This window comes from Prionailurus viverrinus, chromosome D1 (genome assembly GCF_022837055.1).
Source record: "Prionailurus viverrinus isolate Anna chromosome D1, UM_Priviv_1.0, whole genome shotgun sequence".
In the NCBI taxonomy this organism is placed as follows: domain Eukaryota; kingdom Metazoa; phylum Chordata; class Mammalia; order Carnivora; family Felidae; genus Prionailurus; species Prionailurus viverrinus.
This window is the reverse complement of record NC_062570.1, coordinates 60991048-61010189: the sequence shown is the minus strand read 5'-3', so window position 1 is coordinate 61010189 and position 19142 is coordinate 60991048. Positions and strand designations below refer to the sequence as shown.

The window sequence follows — 19142 nt, the reverse complement described above, 5'->3', positions numbered from 1 at the left end:
TAGAGGGTAAAAGAACTACCTATATATTATCCAATGTTGAATTACATTGATATGCTTATAAGATTCACTCTATAGAATGGCTATTTTTGTAGTTAATCAAGAATTTTAAGAAGAAAAACATCAAATTATATATTGTCTTTTTTATATCATTTAGAAAAGAACAATTGGTTTATTAACAAAGTTTCCTACATTAAATCTGGACTTATCGTATGCAGTCTGAACGAACATTTTATTCAGGACACATACTACTTGCACATATGAATAGTTGTTTACATATATATCTCACTTTACATTGAAAAATGAAACAAAATTTAGGCAACATTAATGTGGAATTACTGACAAGGAAACTAAGCAAATATCACACAACCTATAAGTTGCATAGTTTAGGTTATTGAAAGCACATGTAGGACATTTGGGGATAATTACACCATTCTACCAAGGCATTCATTCATAAATGGCTTTGTCTCTACTCTGAGATTACTAATGATTAGATTTGTTGCTTCTGAATTAAGACCTTGACAATAGCCTTTCGAATCTGCTTAGTCTTCACACTGTAGATGATAGGGTTGAGCACAGGAGGGATGAGAAGGAAGACATTGGCCATGATGGTGTGGACAAACAGAGGTGCTGAATGGCCATAGCGATGGACAAGAGACAAGCTGATGAGAGGGATGTAGAAGATGGCAACAGCGCTGATGTGGGATATGCAGGTGTTGAAGGCTTTTTGCCGCCCCTCAGAGGAGGCAATGTTGAGAACGGATCGAATGATCAGGACATAGGAGATCAAGATGCAAGGACAATCAAACCCCGTCGTGGAAAAAAGTGCAAACAGACCAAGGATGCTGTTGATTCTGTTGTCTGTGCATGAGAGTTGAATGAGATCAACATGGTAGCAGTAAGAATGTGAAAGGGCCACAGCACGGCAGAAGGACAGCCTTTTGACAAAGAGCACCACTGGTAACATTACAGCAACGTTCCTTATCAACATGCTTATCCCAATCTGGGCAATCCTGGCATTGGTGAGGATGGTGGCATATCTCAGTGGATCACAGATGGCTACAAAACGGTCAAAGGCCATGGCCAATAGAACCCCAGACTCCATGAAAGTAAATCCATGGAGAAAGAACATCTGGGCAATGCAGGCATTTAAGGTGATTTCTCGAGCTTCAAACCAGAAAACACCAAGGGTAGTAGGAAGTGTGCACAGGGATAAACTCAGGTCGATGGCTGAAAGCATAGAGAGGAAATAATACATGGACTCATGGAGGTTCTGCTCACGGAGGACCACAAATAGGATCATGCTGTTCCCAGAGAGGGCGATGACATACAGGAGACAAAAAGGGATGGAGACCCAGACCTGGGCTTCTCTCAGGCCTGGGATACCCGTCAGGAAGAAGGTCAGAAGTTGAGCATTGGTATTATTGAGGACCAACATAATTAGGGACTGAGAAGACAGGGATATTCGAATAACTGAACATAAGATAAATAATAAATATATAGCTCATCACTTAGAACATCTTTCTGGCACTCTAACATTCACTGAGTTACTATTGCTGATTTTGTAAGTACTTTAGGTTTTTTATGAGCTTGCTAGTACTGGAAGCCTCTCTCCATGCTTCTCCTCATTTATTGAAGAGAGAAGATTCCCTGAATTATTCCACATCTAATTTTTCTTAAATCTATAGTTCTCTTTGATGACAACAAACATCACAATGAAGTCATCCCTTCCTCTCAACGTTCCCAGTAGAACACTTAAACAATATGATGAGAAAATTGGTTTCTAATATTTTTTTACGAAGTATAATTAACATACAGTGTTATAGTAGTGTCAGCTGTACAATACAATAATATAATGGTTTGAAGTATTTTTTGAAAATAAATTACTAATCCTGAAATAAAGCACTGAAAAAACAAGTCACATTTGAAATGTGGATATTATTATTTTTTTCCTGGGAAATATACAGAAGAATGCCAAAGACAACCCCAAGACACACATGTTTATATATGTGATTACAAGGTGGTCCAAAGAACCATCCTAACAAAAAAATTGTAACTCCCATTTGTTGAAAGTTCTATGTGTTATTTGACATTTTATATGCATCATGTAATTTTATCCATACACCAACTCTAGGAGGTAGAACGGAAACTAAGACTCAAACATAAATCTCCTAAGGTTATCTTTATAAAGTACTAATTGTTGAGAGAAACCATATACATAATTAAGGTAGATGAAGAAGGAAGGAAGGAAGGAAGGGAGAGAGGAAAGAAAGAAAGAAAGAAAGAAAGAAAGAAAGAAAGAAAGGAAGGGAAGGAGGAAAAATCGAGAGATAGAGGAGAGGAAGGGAGGAAAGGAGGAAGAAAGACAAAGGGAGAGAGAAAGATAAACCTTGCCATTATTTTAACATAGTGCAGTAAGCACTACATTTTGATAAATAGCTCAGGCTGCTCCTAAAACACAAAGAACCTTAATAGCCATCATTTCTTGAACACATACTATGTGCCAAATGCAATCATCTTCATATCCATAATCTCATCCAATCATCACAACTATCCAATGAGGTATAAAAAGTTTTCATTCCTAATATTTTTATTAGGATACTGATGTTTAAAGTGATTAAGTAGTTTTCCCCAAATAATACAGTTAGACAGTAGAAAAGCTGAAGTCAGAATCTGCATATAAGACTCCAATTCCTTCATTCAATAAGGCTGAGGAATGCATAGGAAGAATCTCTAAACCAGTCTGACAAATGTCCCTGGCAAACATTTTTCAAATTTGTACCTTCCAGAGACACATTTTGGTCAATGTAGCATCTCTGGAGTAGAGTCTTAAGTTTCAGGTGTTAATTCTCTATGAATTATGTAAATACAAAGCTCTTCAGGCTTCTGGGGAAAAGAATCTCATTGATGGTCTGTGTGCACAAAGGGCCAGAGAATCAGGTGTTGAGGCTACACCCACTATGGAAAACAACAGTAAAATAGAATTGCCAGATTTGGTTACTAATTTTTTTAAAGCTTATTTATTTATTTTCAGAGAGACAGTGAGAGTGAATGGGGGTAGGGGCAGAGACACATGGAGAGAGAATCCCAAGCAGTCTCCACACCATCAGCACAGAACCAGATGCAGGGCTCAAACTCACAAACCGTAAGATCATGACCTGAGCAGAAATCAAGAATCAGATACTTAACTGATTAAGCCACCCAGGAGCCCTTGATTGACTCATTTTTGTGATCCTTTCATTTATCCTTTCATTTACCTATTATTCTAAGGATACTTTCTTTCTGGGAATTTTCTCTCCTCACGTACTGGCACTAATCTCTATTACTTTTCTCCCACCACTCAGTAATTTCTCTCTCTGGCTTCCCACTCCCCACCCAAAGAACCTTAACTTTGAAATCCTTCAGGAATCTGCATTTTGCCCATTCTCAAGTCATTTAAATTATCTTGCCTATTCTCACAGTTTCATCTTTCATTTATTTAATGAAAAATTTCAAATAATATCTGATGACAGCTGTGATTTCCAAGTTCTTGAAGATAGATGTTCCTTCTGAACATTACCATATGGATTTCTCATGCGTAAATCAAATTCAGTATGTTCAAAACCAAACTGACCATTTTCCCCTATGCCCTATACTTGTTCTTAATCCTTTATATTCTGAATAAAGCTTATAATTTTCACAAAATTAACCAATTCTCTAAATCATAACTCTGGGAGTTGCCCTGTATGTTTACATCTTTCCCAATCACCAAGTCCCTTCTGCTCAAACTCTAAAGACTTTCTCCTTCCACCTCTTCTTTATTTAAGCACAAAATAATATCTTTCAGGTCTTCATGCTGTCTAACCATGCCTATTAAATTAACCTACAAATAATAATAACGTATTATAAATATAAAATGACAAGGGCTCCAAAGCAATAACAACATCCATTTATTAAGCATCTTCTCTATGCCAGAAAAATAAAAACAAGAAAACAATCCTTTAGACTGAATAAAAATGAGAAAGCCACATATGAGAATCTATAAAAGAAGACACTGGAGTGTAATGTGTAGTCTGAATAACATAAATTTATTAGAAAACAAGGGTGTAAACTATTATTTTTAAAATTTTTTCAATAGTAGATGCTAGGAAAATATTTAAGTAAATGTGAAAGAAGAAGAAATTAATAAAGATTAAGAGCACAAATGAATGAGTTAACTGTAAAACCAAAGTTGATTACTTAAAAAGAAAATATATGGGGGCATCTGGGTGGCTCAGTCAGTTAAGCATCCGACTTTGGATGTCATGATCTCACAGTTTGTGGGTTTGAGCCCTGCATCGGGTTTTGTGCTGACAGGTCAGAGCCTGGAGCCTGTTTCAGATTTTGTGTCTCCCTCTGTCCCTGCCCCTCCCCTGATTGTGTTCTATCTCTCTCTCTCTCTCTTTCAAAAATAAATAAACATTTAAAAAAAGCCAAAAAGAAACTATATGAACTTATTTAAAAGTGGTCAAGAAAATTTTAGAGAAAGCATGATTAACAGCATAAGAAATGGAAAAGAAAACAAAAGGATAGAGAAATAAAATTTTAAATATAATGGTTTAAGGATGCATAAGTATAACAATATATTGGGTAACAGATATAAAATTGACTTTATAGAAAAACATCAATCACCAATTTAGCCCAAGAAATCAAATCCAACAGAAATGGCAATGATGGAGGTAGGGAAGATGGCGGCTTAGGAGGACTCTGGGCTCACTGTGCATCCTGCTGATCACTTAGATTCCACCTACACCTGCCTAACTAACCCAGAAAACCACCAGAAGACTAGCAGAATGGAGTCTCTGGAGCCAAGCACAGGTGAGAGGCCCACAAAAGAGGGTAGGAAGGGCGGAGAGGCAGTGCGCCCTGCACGGACTGGCGGGAGGGAGCCGGGGTGGAAGGGCGCCTGCCGCCAAGCAGAGCCCCCGAGTCTGGTTTGCAAAAGCGGAGGGGCCGGACAGAGTGTGTTCCAACAGCAAGCTCCACTTAGCATCTGGGAGGTCACAAGTAAACAGCTCTGCTCGGAAAGCAGGAAGGCTGGAGGATAAAGGGAGGGAGAGTTGCTGAGCCCCTGGACAACAGAGCTCAGTTTGGCGGGGAACAGAGGGGTTCACCAGAGCCATCTCCCTCGCCAATCCCCCAGCCAAAATCCCAAGGGAACCAGTTCCTGCCAGGGAACTTGCTTGCTCCACACAAACACCCAACGCTGTGCTTCTGCGGAGCCACCCCTCTGGCAGCGGGTCTGCCACAGGGCCCCTCCTGAAGTGGATCACCTAAGGAGAAGTGATCTAAGCCTGCCCCTCCTGCCCCTGTGCACCTTGCCTACCCACCCCAGGTAATATGCCAGATCCCCAGCATCACAACCTGGCAGTGTGCAAGTAGCCCAGACGAGCCACGCCACCCCACAGTGAATCCCGCCCCTAGGAGAGGGGAAGAGAAGGCACACACCAGTCTGACTGTGGCCCCAGATGTGAGCTGGGGGCAGACATCAGGTCTGACTGCAGCCCTGCCCACCAAAGCAGTTATTCAAGACAGCATAGGGGAAGTGCCCGCAGTCCCGCACCACTCGAGGGACTATCCAAAATGACCAAATGGAAGAATTCCCCTCAAAAGAATCTCCAGGAAATAACAACAGCCAATGAATGATCAAAAAGGGTTTAAATAATATAACAGAAAGTGAATTTAGAATAATAGTCATAAAATTAATTGCTGGGCTTGAAAACAGTATACAGGACAGCAGAGAATCTCTTGCTACAGAGATCAAGGGACTAAACACAGTCACGAGGAGCTGAAAAACGCTTTAAACGAAATGCATAACAAAATGGAAACCACCACAGCTCGGCTTGAAGAGGCAGAGGAGAGAATAGATGAACTAGAAGATAAAGTTATGGAAAAAGAGGAAGCTGAGAAAAAGAGAGATAAAAAAATCCAGGAGTATGAGGGGAAAATTAGAGAACTAAGTGATACACTAAAAAGAAATAATATACACATAATTGGTATCCCAGAGGAGGAAGAGAGAGGGAAAGGTGCTGAAGGTGCACTTGAAGAAATAATAGCTGAGAACTTCCCTGAACTGAGGAAGGAAAAGGGCATTGAAATCCAAGAGGCACAGAGAACTCCCTTTAGACGTAACGTGAATCGATCTTCTGCACGACATGTCATAGTGAAACTCGCAAAATACAAGGATAAAGAGAAAATTCTGAAAGCAGCAAGGGGTAAACATGTCCTCACATATAAAGGGAGACCTATAAGACTCATGACTGATCTCTCTTTTGAAACTTGGCAGGCCAGAAAGGATTGGCACGAGATCTTCCATGTATTGAACAGAAAAAATATGCAGTCGAGAATCCGTTATCCAGCAAGTCTGTCATTTAGAATAGAAGGAGAGATAAAGGTCTTCCCAAACAAACAAAAACTGAAGGAATTTGTCACCACTAAACCAGCCCTACAAGAGATCCTAAGGGGGATCCTGTCAGACAAAGTCCCAGAGACATCACTAGAAGCATAAAACATACAGACATCACAATGACTCTAAACCCATATCTTTCTATAATAACACTGAATGTAAATGGATTAAATGCGCCAACCAAAAGACATAGGGTATCAGAATGGATGAAAAAACAAGACCCATCTATTTGCTGTCTACAAGAGACTCATTTTAGATATGAGGACACCTTTAGATTGAGAGCGAGGGCATGGAGAACTATTTATCATGCTACTGGAAGCCAAAAGAAAGCTGGAGTAGCCATACTTATATCAGACAAACTAGACTTTAAATTAAAGGCTGTAACAAGAGATGAAGAAGGGCATTATATAATAATTACAGGGTCTATCCATCAAGAAGAGCTAACAATTATAAATGTCTATGCACTGAATACCGGAGCCCCCAAATATATAAAACAATTACTCACAAACACAAGCAACCTTATTGATAAGAATGTGGTAATTGCAGGAGACTTTAACACCCCACTTACAGAAATGGATAGATCATCTAGACACACGGTCAATGAAGAAACAAGGGCCCTGAATGACACATTGGATCAGATGGACTTGACAGATATATTTAGAACTCTGCATCCCAAAGCAACAGAATATACTTTCTTCTCGAGTGCACATGGAACATTCTCCAAGATAGATCATATACTGGGTCACAAAACAGCCCTTCATAAGTATACAAGAATTGAAATAATACCATGCATACTTTCAGACCACAATGCCATGAAGCTTGAAATCAACCACAGGAAAAAGTCTGGAAATCCTCCAAAAGCATGGAGGCTAAAGAACACCCGACTAAAGAATGAGTGGGTCAACCAGGCAATTAGAGAAGAAATTAAAAAATATATGGAAACAAACGAAAATGAAAATACAACAATCCAAACGCTTTGGGACGCAGCGAAGGCAGTCCTGAGAGGAAAATACATTGGAATCCAGGCCTATCTCAGGAAACAAGAAAAATCCCAAATACAAAATCTAACATCACACCTAAAGGAAATTGAAGCAGAACAGCAAAGGCAGCCTAAACCCAGCACAAGAAGATAAATAATAAAGATCAGAGCAGAAATAAACAATATAGAATGTAAAAAAACTGTAGAGCAGATCAATGAAACCAAGAGTTGGTTTTTTGAAAAAATAAACAAAATTGACAAACCTCTAGCCAGGCTTCTCAAAAAGAAAAGGGAGATGACCCAAATAGATAAAATCATGAATGAAAATGGAATTATTACAACCAATCCCTCAGAGATACAAACAATTATCAGGGAATACTATGAAAAATTATATGCCAACAAATTGGACAACCTGGAAGAAATGGACAAATTCCTGAACACCCACACGCTTCCAAAAGTCAACCAGGAGGAAATAGAAAACTTGAACAGACCCATAACCAGCGAAGAAATTGAATCGGTTATCAAAAATCTCCCAACAAATAAGAGTCTAGCACCAGATGGCTTCCCAGGGGAGTTCTACCAGACATTTAAAGCAGAGATAATACCTATCCTTCTCAAGCTATTCCAAGAAATAGAAAGGGAAGGAAAACTTCCAGACTCATACTATGAAGCCAGTATTACTTTGATTCCTAAACCAGACAGAGACCCAGTAAAAAAAGAGAACTACAGGCCAATATCCCTGATGAATATGGATGCAAAAATTCTCAATAAGATACTAGCAAATCGAATTCAACGGCATATAAAAAGAATTATTCACCATGATCAAGTGGGATTCATTCCTGGGATGCAGGGCTGGTTCAACATTTGCAAATCAATCAACGTGATACATCACATGAATAAAAGAAAAGAGAAGAACCATATGATCCTGTCAATCGATGCAGAAAAGGCCTTCGACAAAATCCAGCACCCTTTCTTAATAAAAACCCTTGAGAAAGTCGGGATAGAAGGAACATACTTAAAGATCATAAAAGCCATTTATGAAAAGCCCACAGCCAACATCATCCTCAACGGGGAAAAACTGAGAGCTTTTTCCCTGAGATCAGGAACACGACAGGGATGCCCACTCTCACTGCTGTTGTTTAACATAGTGCTGGAAGTTCTAGCATCAGCAATCAGACAACAAAAGGAAATCAAAGGCATCAAAATTGGCAAAGATGAAGTCAAGCTTTCGCTTTTTGCAGATGACATGATATTATACATGGAAAATCCGATAGACTCCACCAAAAGTCTGCTAGAACTGATACATGAAGTCAGCAAAGTTGCAGGATACAAAATCAATGTACAGAAATCAGTTGCATTCTTATACACTAACAATGAAGCAACAGAAAGACAAAGAAAGAGACTGATCCCATTCACAATTGCACCAAGAAGCATAAAATACCTAGGAATAAATCTAACCAAAGATGTAAAAGATCTGCATGCTGAAATCTATAGAAAGCTTATGAAGGAAATTGAAGAAGATTTAAAGAAATGGAAAGACATTCCCTGCTCATGGATTGGAAGAATAAATATTGTCAAAATGTCAATACTACCCAAAGCTATCTACACATTCAATGCAATCCCAATCAAAATTGCACCAGCATTCTTCTCGAAACTAGAACAAGGAATTCTAAAATTCATATGGAACCACAAAAGGCCCCGAATAGCCAAAGTAATTTTGAAGAAGACCAAAGCAGGAGGCATCACAATCCCAGACTTTAGCCTCTACTACAAAGCTGTCATCATCAAGACAGCATGGTATTGGCACAAAAACAGACACATAGACCAATGGAATGAATAGAAACCCCAGAACTAGACCCACAAATGTATGGCCAACTCATCTTTGACAAAGCAGGAAAGAACATCCAATGGAAAAAAGACAGCCTCTTTAACAAATGGTGTGGGGAGAACTGGACAGCAACATGCAGAAGAATGAAACTAGACCACTTTCTCACACCATTCACAAAAATAAACTCAAAATGGATAAAGGACCTGAATGTGAGACAGGAAACCATCAAAACCCTAGAGGAGAAAGCAGGAAAAGACCTCTCTGACCTCAGCCATAGCAATCTCTTACTCGACACATCCCCAAAGGCAAGGAATTAAAAGCAAAAGTGAATTACTGGGACCTTATGAAGATAAAAAGCTTCTGCACAGCAAAGGAAACAACCAACAAAACTAAAAGGCAGCCAACGGAATGGGAAAAGATATTCACAAATGACATATCAGACAAAGGGCTAGTATCCAAAATCTATAAAGAGCTCACCAAACTCCACACCCGAAAAACAAATAATCCAGTGAAGAAATGGGCAGAAAATGAATAGACACTTCTCTAAAGAAGACATCCGGATGGCACATGAAAAGATGCTCAACGTCGCTCCTTATCAGGGAAATACAAATCAAAACCACACTCAGATGTCACCTCACGCCAGTCAGAGTGGCCAAAATGAACAAATCAGGAGACTATAGATGCTGGAGAGGATGTGGAGAAACGGGAACCCTCTTGCACTGTTGGTGGGAATGCAAACTGGTGTAGCCACTCTGAAAAACAGTGTGGAGGTTCCTCAGAAAATTAAAAATAGACCTACCCTATGACCCAGCATTAGCACTGCTAGGAATTTACCCAAGGGATACAGGAGTACTGAGGCATAGGGGCACTTGTACCCCAATGTTTATAGCAGCACTCTCAACAACAGCCAAATTATGGAAAGAGCCTAAATGTCCATCAACTGATGAATGGATAAAGAAATTGTGGTTTATATACACAATGGAGTACTACAGGGCAACGAGAAAGAACAAAATATGGGCCTTTGTAGCAACGTGGATGGAACTGGAGAGTGTGATGCTAAGTGAAATAAGCCATGCAGAGAAAGACAGATACCCTATGTTTTCACTCTTATGTGGATCCTGAGAAACTTAATAGAAACCCATGGGGGAGGGGAAGAAAAAAAAAAAAGAGGTTAGAGTGGGAGAGAGCCAAATCATAAGAGACTCTTAAAAACTGAGAACAAACTGAGGGTTGATGGGGGGTAGGAGGGAGGGGAGGGTGGGTGATGGGTATTGAGGAGAGCACCTTTTGGGATGAGCACTGGGTGTTGTATGGAAACTAATTTCACAATAAATTTCATATATTGAAAAGAAAGAAAGAAAGAAAGAAAGAAAGAAAGAAAGAAAGAAATGGCAATGATGAGGATATTTGAAGAAACCAAATTTGAAGAAAAAAAAAGAGTATTTCTAAAATTCTAGTAGAGTGAAAAAGAGGGAATTTTGCACTACCATCCCCTCCAGCAAGGATCATTTGGCAATGCCTGGGGACGGTTTTGGTTGTCACGACTGGGGAGGGAGTGTACTGGCATCTAGTGGGTCCACGTCAGGGATGCTTATATCCTCAAATGCACAAGACAACAAAGGACTATCCATCCCAGATTGTTAACAAGGCTGAGGTTGAGAAATCCTATTCTTGAGCGTGTAAATAGATGAAAAGCTATTCATATAATTACTTATGATGGCACGTGCAAACATTATAAATAACCTTTCGCAAGTCAGATGTAACTGTTCCTTTAAAGAATATTGCACTTTGAAACACTACACTTTGTCTTACAAATGAAAAAAATATTCAGCTCAAGAAATCTATTAATGATGTGGCTATACTAACAGGTTACTGGTGGAAAACCTGATCAAGACTTGAGGGAAAAATCAGAAAATGTAATGGCAATTCAAGATAAAATTATTAATATTTAGGAAGAAAATAGCTCCCTGAATGAAAGACATCTAGAAATTTGGAACAAAGCATATTTACTGGTGACCAATTAAAAGCATTTATTTTTTTTTATTTTTTTTATTATTATGTTTATTTATTTCTGAGACAGAGAGAGACAGAGCATGAGTGGGGAAGGGGCAGAGATAGAGGGAGACACAGAATCAGAAGCAGGCTCCAGACTCTGAGCTGTCAGCACAGAGCCTGACGGGCGGCTCCAACTCACAAACCGTGAGATCATGACCTGAGCCGAAGTCAGTCGCTCAACCGACTGAGCCACCCAGGCGCCCCTAAAAGCATTTCTATTAAGGTCAGTACAAGATAAAGATATTTACTATCACAACTAGTATTCAACATTCTATGGAAAAATCTTAGTAAATGAAAAAAGATAAGTAAATAAAAGAATGTTACTCTTAAAAAGAAATTTTTAAAAGACTTTAGGTTTTAATTGATTCTTTACTTAAAAATCTAAAAGAAAAGGCTGCAAACTCTTAAAATAGAGTTCACTAATGTGACCACATAGAATATAAATAAATAAATAGCTATTCCTGTTCATAAAAATTAACCATTGAGGGAATTTTATAAAAATAAGGATTTATTTACAATAGCCACCAAACTATAAAAGTATTGGTATAACACAATGTCTGTATTGTTAGAGAGAAGAGGCCTCTAAAAATTTAGTGAACATAAAAAAGTCCTTTATTTCTTTCCTGAAGATAGAAATATCCAATAGTGAAACAATGTGAATTCTTGCCTTAATATTCTCATAAATTAAAGCATTATCAATCAATAACACACAAGATTGTTTAATGGACAGTGATAGATGGATCCTAAAGTGTATTAGATACAATAAATGTATAAATATATTCAGTATAATATTGAAAATGACAGAGAGGGGATTTGTCTTTTGATATATCAAAATGTAATATGAAGTTATTATAATAACAAAATATAATATTGTCAAAGTTTAAAAATATATGTCCCCAGGAAAGAATAGCATTTCAAAAAAATGTGTGATGAGGATAAAGAATATGATGACAATGGCATTTTATATCACTAGAAAAAGTAACTGATAGGTGATAAATGATATTTGGTCAATTGGCTAACAATTTATAAAAATATTCATCTATCCCTATTTTACACAGACCCCTGCATTTGAATTTAAAAATTCAAGGTAAAACCAACCCCTATAATATTAAGAGTAAATAAAAGAAAATGCATTTGTGACTTTTTTAGGGAACGCCTTCTACTTAAGATGAAAATAAAACCATTAAATAAAATACTGATAGAAAACACTGCACCAAATTTAAATACTATTGATTACAAAAAATGCCTGTGAACAAAATTAAAAGTACAGCATATCATACATGCATTAGAAGGCTAAGACCAAAGACTGCTGCTGCATGCCCTTCCAAATAGATTGTGTGTCTGTTGCTTGAGGACAGTCTGTGGTTTGATCGATGGTGAGGGAGTTGGGAATGGGAAACATAACACTAAGCAGATTTCTGTTTCCAGAGGTTTTGGTCATGAAGGACATAGTGGACATTGGAATGTATTATTCTGATCCAGTAGCATAACAAAGATGAAGGCAGGTGTCTTTACTCCTACATTGATGGGAGGTAGGACCTTGGTGACCCATTCCCATCTAAGATTCCTCATCTGTAAACCTTGAACTTAAAAAAATATCCCTGCCTATTTCCAGTTTGTCTGTGATAACTGGTCAAATACCAAGATGCATTTGAAGTACTTCTATCTTTTTTTTTAATTTTTAATGTTTATTTATTTTTGAGAGAGAGGGAGAGACAGAGCACAAGTGGGGCAGGGGCAGAGAGAGAGGGAGACACAGAATCTAAGCAGGTTCCAGGCTCTGAGCTATCAGTGCAGAGCCCAGTGCAGGGCTCTAACTCATAAACTGCAAGATCATGACCTGAGCCGAAGTCGGACGCTGAACCGACTGAGCCACCCAGATGTCCCTGAATTACTTCTTTCTAAATATAAATGGCTTGTGTGAAGACACTTGTTAGAAAGCTCAGACTACCAGGATCCTGTAAAAAGGTGGAGCTGATGCCAAGTGAAAGAACTCAAAAAACTTATTTTCTAGCAAATGAGGATATGGAAATCAGTCAAATTTAAAAGCTGAGTGAAGCAATAAACTATACAATACATGTCAAATTTGGACCACACAGAATTACAACAATTCACTCCACTTCCTTGACATAACTGAATTCAGTGTTTTTCTCCTTGGAATAAATATTCGTTTGCAAACTTCTGGCTGATATCTCACTTAATTCCCACAACATTCAGCTTGTGCCTGCCGCTCTGAATGCCTCTTCCCATTATCTGTACTCTTCTACTTCTGATTTGCAGTCCTGTGTTTCTCAGTACCTACCCTGCTCCATGCCTCCCACTGGTTCATCCAACCTCACCCTCCACATTGGCTCTCACAGTCCCTCTCCTTGGTCTGCTCTTTCTGCTCCTGCCATCTTACCTGGCTCCCAACAGAGGCAGAGCTGTCTTTCCCACTCACCGACCAGCCACCTATGCATGTGGGTGCCTCTATAAGGAGCCCAGCATGTAACCCAGCCCTGCTGCCAAGAGACCCTTGGGGCTTACAAATAATATAATCAGATGAGCAGCATGATTCTAGGTGTGAGGACTAGGCTTTCCCTAAGAGGCTCATCACTAGACTGAAGCAGATCAGTAATATGTTTACCATTCTCTTTTAATTGTTTTTAAAATTATTGTTAATATTTAATTACTTAAATTTTAACTATTTAAATATTTGTAATATTTTTCAATAAATATAAAACATTCTTTTTTCTCTCCATTAACTTTAGATCCTATTTATTGCCATATAAGCTGCAGGCAAGAAATACCCTCACACTTCCTCCTTCTTTTCCTTCTCCATTCCCAAATTTAGTCACCTACACTGTAATATTTGTCTGGATAAGATATATAAATTTATGTAAAGTGTTAAAGCTATGATTAAATATTGCATATTTGTGTTTCAGTTGTTTGAGCCTTAAAGGAAATAAATTTTGACTGAAATTTTTTTTGATTTGATTTTTATTTGATTAAATACACATTATTCAACACAGAATCTAGAATACATGGTGTTACTAATATAACATCAATTCTTTCCTTTTCTACTGATTCTATTGCCCATAATTATGTCAAATTTCTATTTAATTTACATTGGACCATGGTTTTCTTGGACAACTTTCTGTTTTCTGAAATTCAAATTACCTTCTATTTTCCTTGCTTACAGGATAAAGACAAGCTTTCTTCATCATCTCCCTAATGCTTTACTGCTATTTATTCATAATGATAATTAAATGCTTGCAAAATCAAATGACCATACAAATATTCTCAAGATCTTATTAAAATGAAAATTCTGATTCATTAGGTCTGAGATGGAGCATGATTTCTAAATTTCTGACACCCCTTCTTCTCTGAGGATTTATTTTGTGCAAGGCTTTAAAACATTCTGCATTTTCTTAAGGTTATTTCTTTATTTGGAGAGAGAGACAGCATGAGTGGGGGAGGGGCAGAGGGAGAGAATCCCAACCATGCTCTTCACTGCCAGCACAGAGCCCAATGTGGGGCTTGAACTCAGAAAACTGTGATATCATAACCTGAACCAAAACCAGACACTCAACCTACTGAACCACCAAGGCGCTCCTATATTCTGCATTTTTTAAAGTATATCAAAATGCTGCTTTCCTGGGATTACTTTACATGATATCCTTGAATAATTTCCACTCATACTTGGTTGGCGATTGGATATCCATTTTATTTTGCTGAAGCACACACTCTAGTTTTATTAAGAAAAAAAAAAGGAGGCAGAAAATGATAAATATTCTGTGTTCCTGCCTGTCAAAAAAACTGTTTTTGCTCTTACACTTTATTGATGGATTTGGCTGTATATAGAATTGTTAGGCTATAATAATTTCTCTGAACATTTTCAAGGTTTAGTTTAATATAATGAATAAGACTAGAGATAACAGTTCTGGTTCTGTATGTCTACACTGTAAAACTTAACTCCTTGCTGCCTTAGTTTCTCTACCTGTAAAATGTTGATACCTATTTCATTGAGTTGTTGTACAGAATCAGTAAATCTGTAGTTTTTAAACTGTTAGAATACAAATTGGCATATAGAAACTATCAAGCAAATCTTCCCTATTCATAGCTAGGTTTTTATAAACCAAAATTTAACTTTCTGGTCTTTCTTTACAGGTCTTTACTCTAAAGCATTAGGTTCTACTTTTCTTATCCTTGGTACTTTGAAATTTCACAATATTGTTTTTATATATGCTTTTTTTTTCCAGTTCTTTATTCTTTTTTCCTTCTTTGCTCAGTAGTATTCAATTGGATAAATGTAGCAAATTTGTTTAATCTCCAATTGACAGATTTGAGTTGTTTTCACATCTTAGCTGTTTATACATACAGCTACTATAAACATTCTTTGACACTTTTGGTACATACATAAAACACTTATTTGGGGTATGAACTATAAGCGGAATTGCTTGGTCAAAAAGATACTTACCTTGGGGGCACCTGGGTGACTCAGACGGTTGAGCATTTAATTTCAGCTCAGGCCATGATCTCACAGTTCATGCGTTCAAGCCCCGCATCAGGCTCTGTGCTGACAGCTCAGATTCTGTGTGCTTTGGATTCTGTGTGTCTCTCTCTGTCCCTTTCCCACTCATGCTCTGTCTCTCTCTGTTTCTCAAAAATAAACATTAAATTTTTTTTTTTAAAAGAGATGCTCACCTTTACTAGAAATTGCCAAAAAGTTTCCTGATGTGGCTGTACTTAGAACCTGAGTGTGTCAATTGACCCATATTTTTGCCAATACTTAGTGTTGTCAATGTATTTAATTTTTGTTATGCTAATAAGTTTATATTGGTATCTCATTGTGATTTGGTATTTTATTTCCTATGAATAATAATGCTGAGCACTTTCCACGTGTGTATTCATCTACTGTCTTTTGTGAAGTGCCTATTTAAATCATTTGCTTAAATCGCTTCTCGGCCTTTTGGCTAAGATCAAGTGTAGTATCTGTTCTTATCAGTTTAATAAATCATTTGCTTAAAATTTTAATAAGCTGCTTGTTTTTTCATTAATTGATTATGGAACTTTATTTTTCAGTTATAGGCATTGTGAATATTTTCTCCATCTGTGACTTGCCTTTTCTTTTTTCTTTAATGTCTATTTATTTTTGAGAGAAAGACAGAAACAGAGAGGGCGTGAGGGAGACACAGAATCCGAAGCAGGTTCTAGGCTCTGAGCAGTCAGAACAGAGCCCCACACGGGCTTGAACTTACAAACTGTGAGATCATGACCCCGAAGTCAGATGCTCAACTGACAAATCCCCCCAGGCACCCCATGTTTGCCTTTTCAAATTTATAATGCCACCTTTTGAAATTGATTTTTTAAAATTTTGATGAAGTTCAACTGTATTTTTTTCTTTCATAGCTAGTGCTTTTTGCAGGCTAAGAAATCTTTGCTTTCCTAAAGTTCATGACAATATTATTCTATTTTTTCTTTTAGAATATTTATAGTTCTAGCTTTCAAATCTAGATTTATATTATAATTCAATAAAGATTTTTTTGAGGTAGGAGTTAAGGTTCATTTTTCTTTTATACAGACAATTAGTTTAGTGCCATAAAGACATTTTTTTGTCCCTGAATTGCATTACTTTCTCTGCTGAAAATTAATTCTGCTTGAAGCTATTTCTGGTTTCTTTATCATTTTTTTCAATAATGTATTGATCTATCCTTACATGCATACAAGGCCACCCCTAAGTTATGTGGGACACAGTAGGATCACTGCCTAAATAGAAAACAATTTAATTAGATAAATAATTGAATTAAACTACATTTAGCAATTAATTAGATAAATTAATAAAAACTATGTTTAAAACCCACTGGCTGGTGATCTTGAATGGCTCAGTTCGTTAACTGCCCAACTCTTAATCTCAGCTCAGGTCTTGATCTAAGGATCACAAGTTCAGCCCCACATTGGACTCTATGCTGGGCATGAAGCCTAGGTAAAAAAAAAAATCCACTGGCTCATGTGGAGTATAATTATTTATAGATGAAGATTTAAAATTAAGGATAAAATGTATTTATTGCTGTATTAGTTTGTTAGGCTGCCATAGTAAAGTGCAACAAACTGAATAGCTGAACTGACAGAAATGTATTGTGTTATAGTTCTGGAGCTTAGAAGTCTAGGATTAAGGTATCAGACATGTTGGTTTCTTCTGTTGGCTATGAAAGTGAATCTGTTCAATGCTTCTCTCCTGGCTTCTGGTGGTTTGCTATAAAACTGGCTTATAGACACATCATCTTGATTTCTGCCTTCATGTCCACACGGTATTCTCTATCTATTTATATGTCTCTGGGTGCAAATTTCAATTTTTATAAGGACATCAGTCATATTGGACCAAGACCCACCCCACTCCAGTGTAAGTTCATCTTAGCTAACTATGTCTTTAATGACTCTATTTCAAAATAAGATATATTCTGAGGTACTGGGGGTTAGAAATTCAACATATAAATCGGGGTGGGGGGACACAAGTCAACCCACAACAATTGTCCAAGCAGTGCACATACATTTTCTTGTCTTTTTCGGTCTCCAGGGCCTTCACTACAGTGTTAACATCAGCAAGGTTCTCCCTGAACTTTGAGGAAGCAGAGCATAGCCCTGATTATTTCCCCTCTAACCATGTTTGATTTCCTTTCTGAATGTGGTAATGAACCCTGCATGGTGGAGCAACTGGCAGTAAGAGCACTTTCTTCAGGAGAGTAAGAAATGAGGACAAAAAACCATCATTATACACCTTCTGAGGTCAGATAACAGACAGTTTAACCTTCTACATTATGGTTGGAAGTTCTGCCTCTTGAGGAGATGCACAAAGTAACAAAAGATATTCATTGTAATTAGTGGACAGAGTCTGAACAATAAACTTAGTCAAGGAGGTCAGTTATTACAGTTTCCAAACACAATGTCTCTGCACAATTAAAGGGAGAGAAATGTGAAAATAGTTTGGGCTGCTTTGAGAGCCCAGGTAAAGTCAGTTGCCATGAACTTGCAATGGTCCCAATCTGATCATTGGTGCTATTGCTTCTAGCAGTTGCTCAGTGGTACAGGGGTAGCAGGAGACAATGGCATAATAGTAACTGTGATGGATAGATAGTGTTGAGGTTATTCACACAAGTATGGTTGAAATGATGAACTATGAGGACTATATTTCATAGAAAAGAACTTGAAAAGAAAAGAGGACTGAAAAGATTGGGAAAATATACATAGGGTATGTTCAAGGATTCAGAGATTGAGTATCTCTGAGCTTTGGCAAGGTTCAGGCCATGTCCATTCATGATTGACTGAGTATCTACTGTGGAGATAGAGGACAACACAAGTGAGGATAGAAGAGCTATGGGGCTATGGATGGGGACAAGCTTTCGACATAATTACATGCAAGTATCCCAGGATTCTCAGGCAATATCCTCAACAGCTTTTTCATCCATCAAAACTTCCTTTCCAAACATTTTTCTCTGTCTCTGCCCTCACAACCCCACAAAACCTAACTCACAGATTGGTGTGGCTACAAGTTCATGGTAACCAACCTTAACTAGACTCTCAATATTGCCCACAAATCTTTTCACTGTCTACTGGAGACTGAGGTTTAGAGCAGGTGTGCGAGCCAAGTGCACAAGTCCTCTGTGCATCCTGCAGAGACACCAGCTTTTGAAACACACAAACCATGAGGAGAACTTTACGAGACCAAATCAGGAAAGTACTGACCTGCCTGCTACACACTCATTTCAGCAAGTCATGCCCCGCTAGAGTTGAAAAACACTGTGGATGGCCTAACAAGTTACTTCAATAAGAGCTTGGATATCATGTCTGCTTGGAGCCACCATAGCATTGGGGATCGTGGG

General features: G+C 37.9%; 2 protein-coding genes and 1 pseudogene across 2 annotated transcripts in view; 1 reads left to right on the top strand and 2 right to left on the bottom strand.

The window, feature by feature from the left end:
• Positions 1 to 19142, bottom strand: part of LOC125177121 (olfactory receptor 51H1-like) — a 307668-nt gene that overhangs the window by 77667 nt on the left and 210859 nt on the right. The gene's annotated exons all lie outside the window — the stretch shown is intronic.
• LOC125177122 (olfactory receptor 51F2) lies at positions 488 to 1435 on the bottom strand. Its single transcript, XM_047879195.1, has one exon. It carries the CDS (start codon positions 1433 to 1435, stop codon positions 488 to 490), a length of 948 nt encoding a protein of 315 aa, XP_047735151.1.
• Positions 16219 to 16339, top strand: LOC125147321 (uncharacterized; annotated as a pseudogene).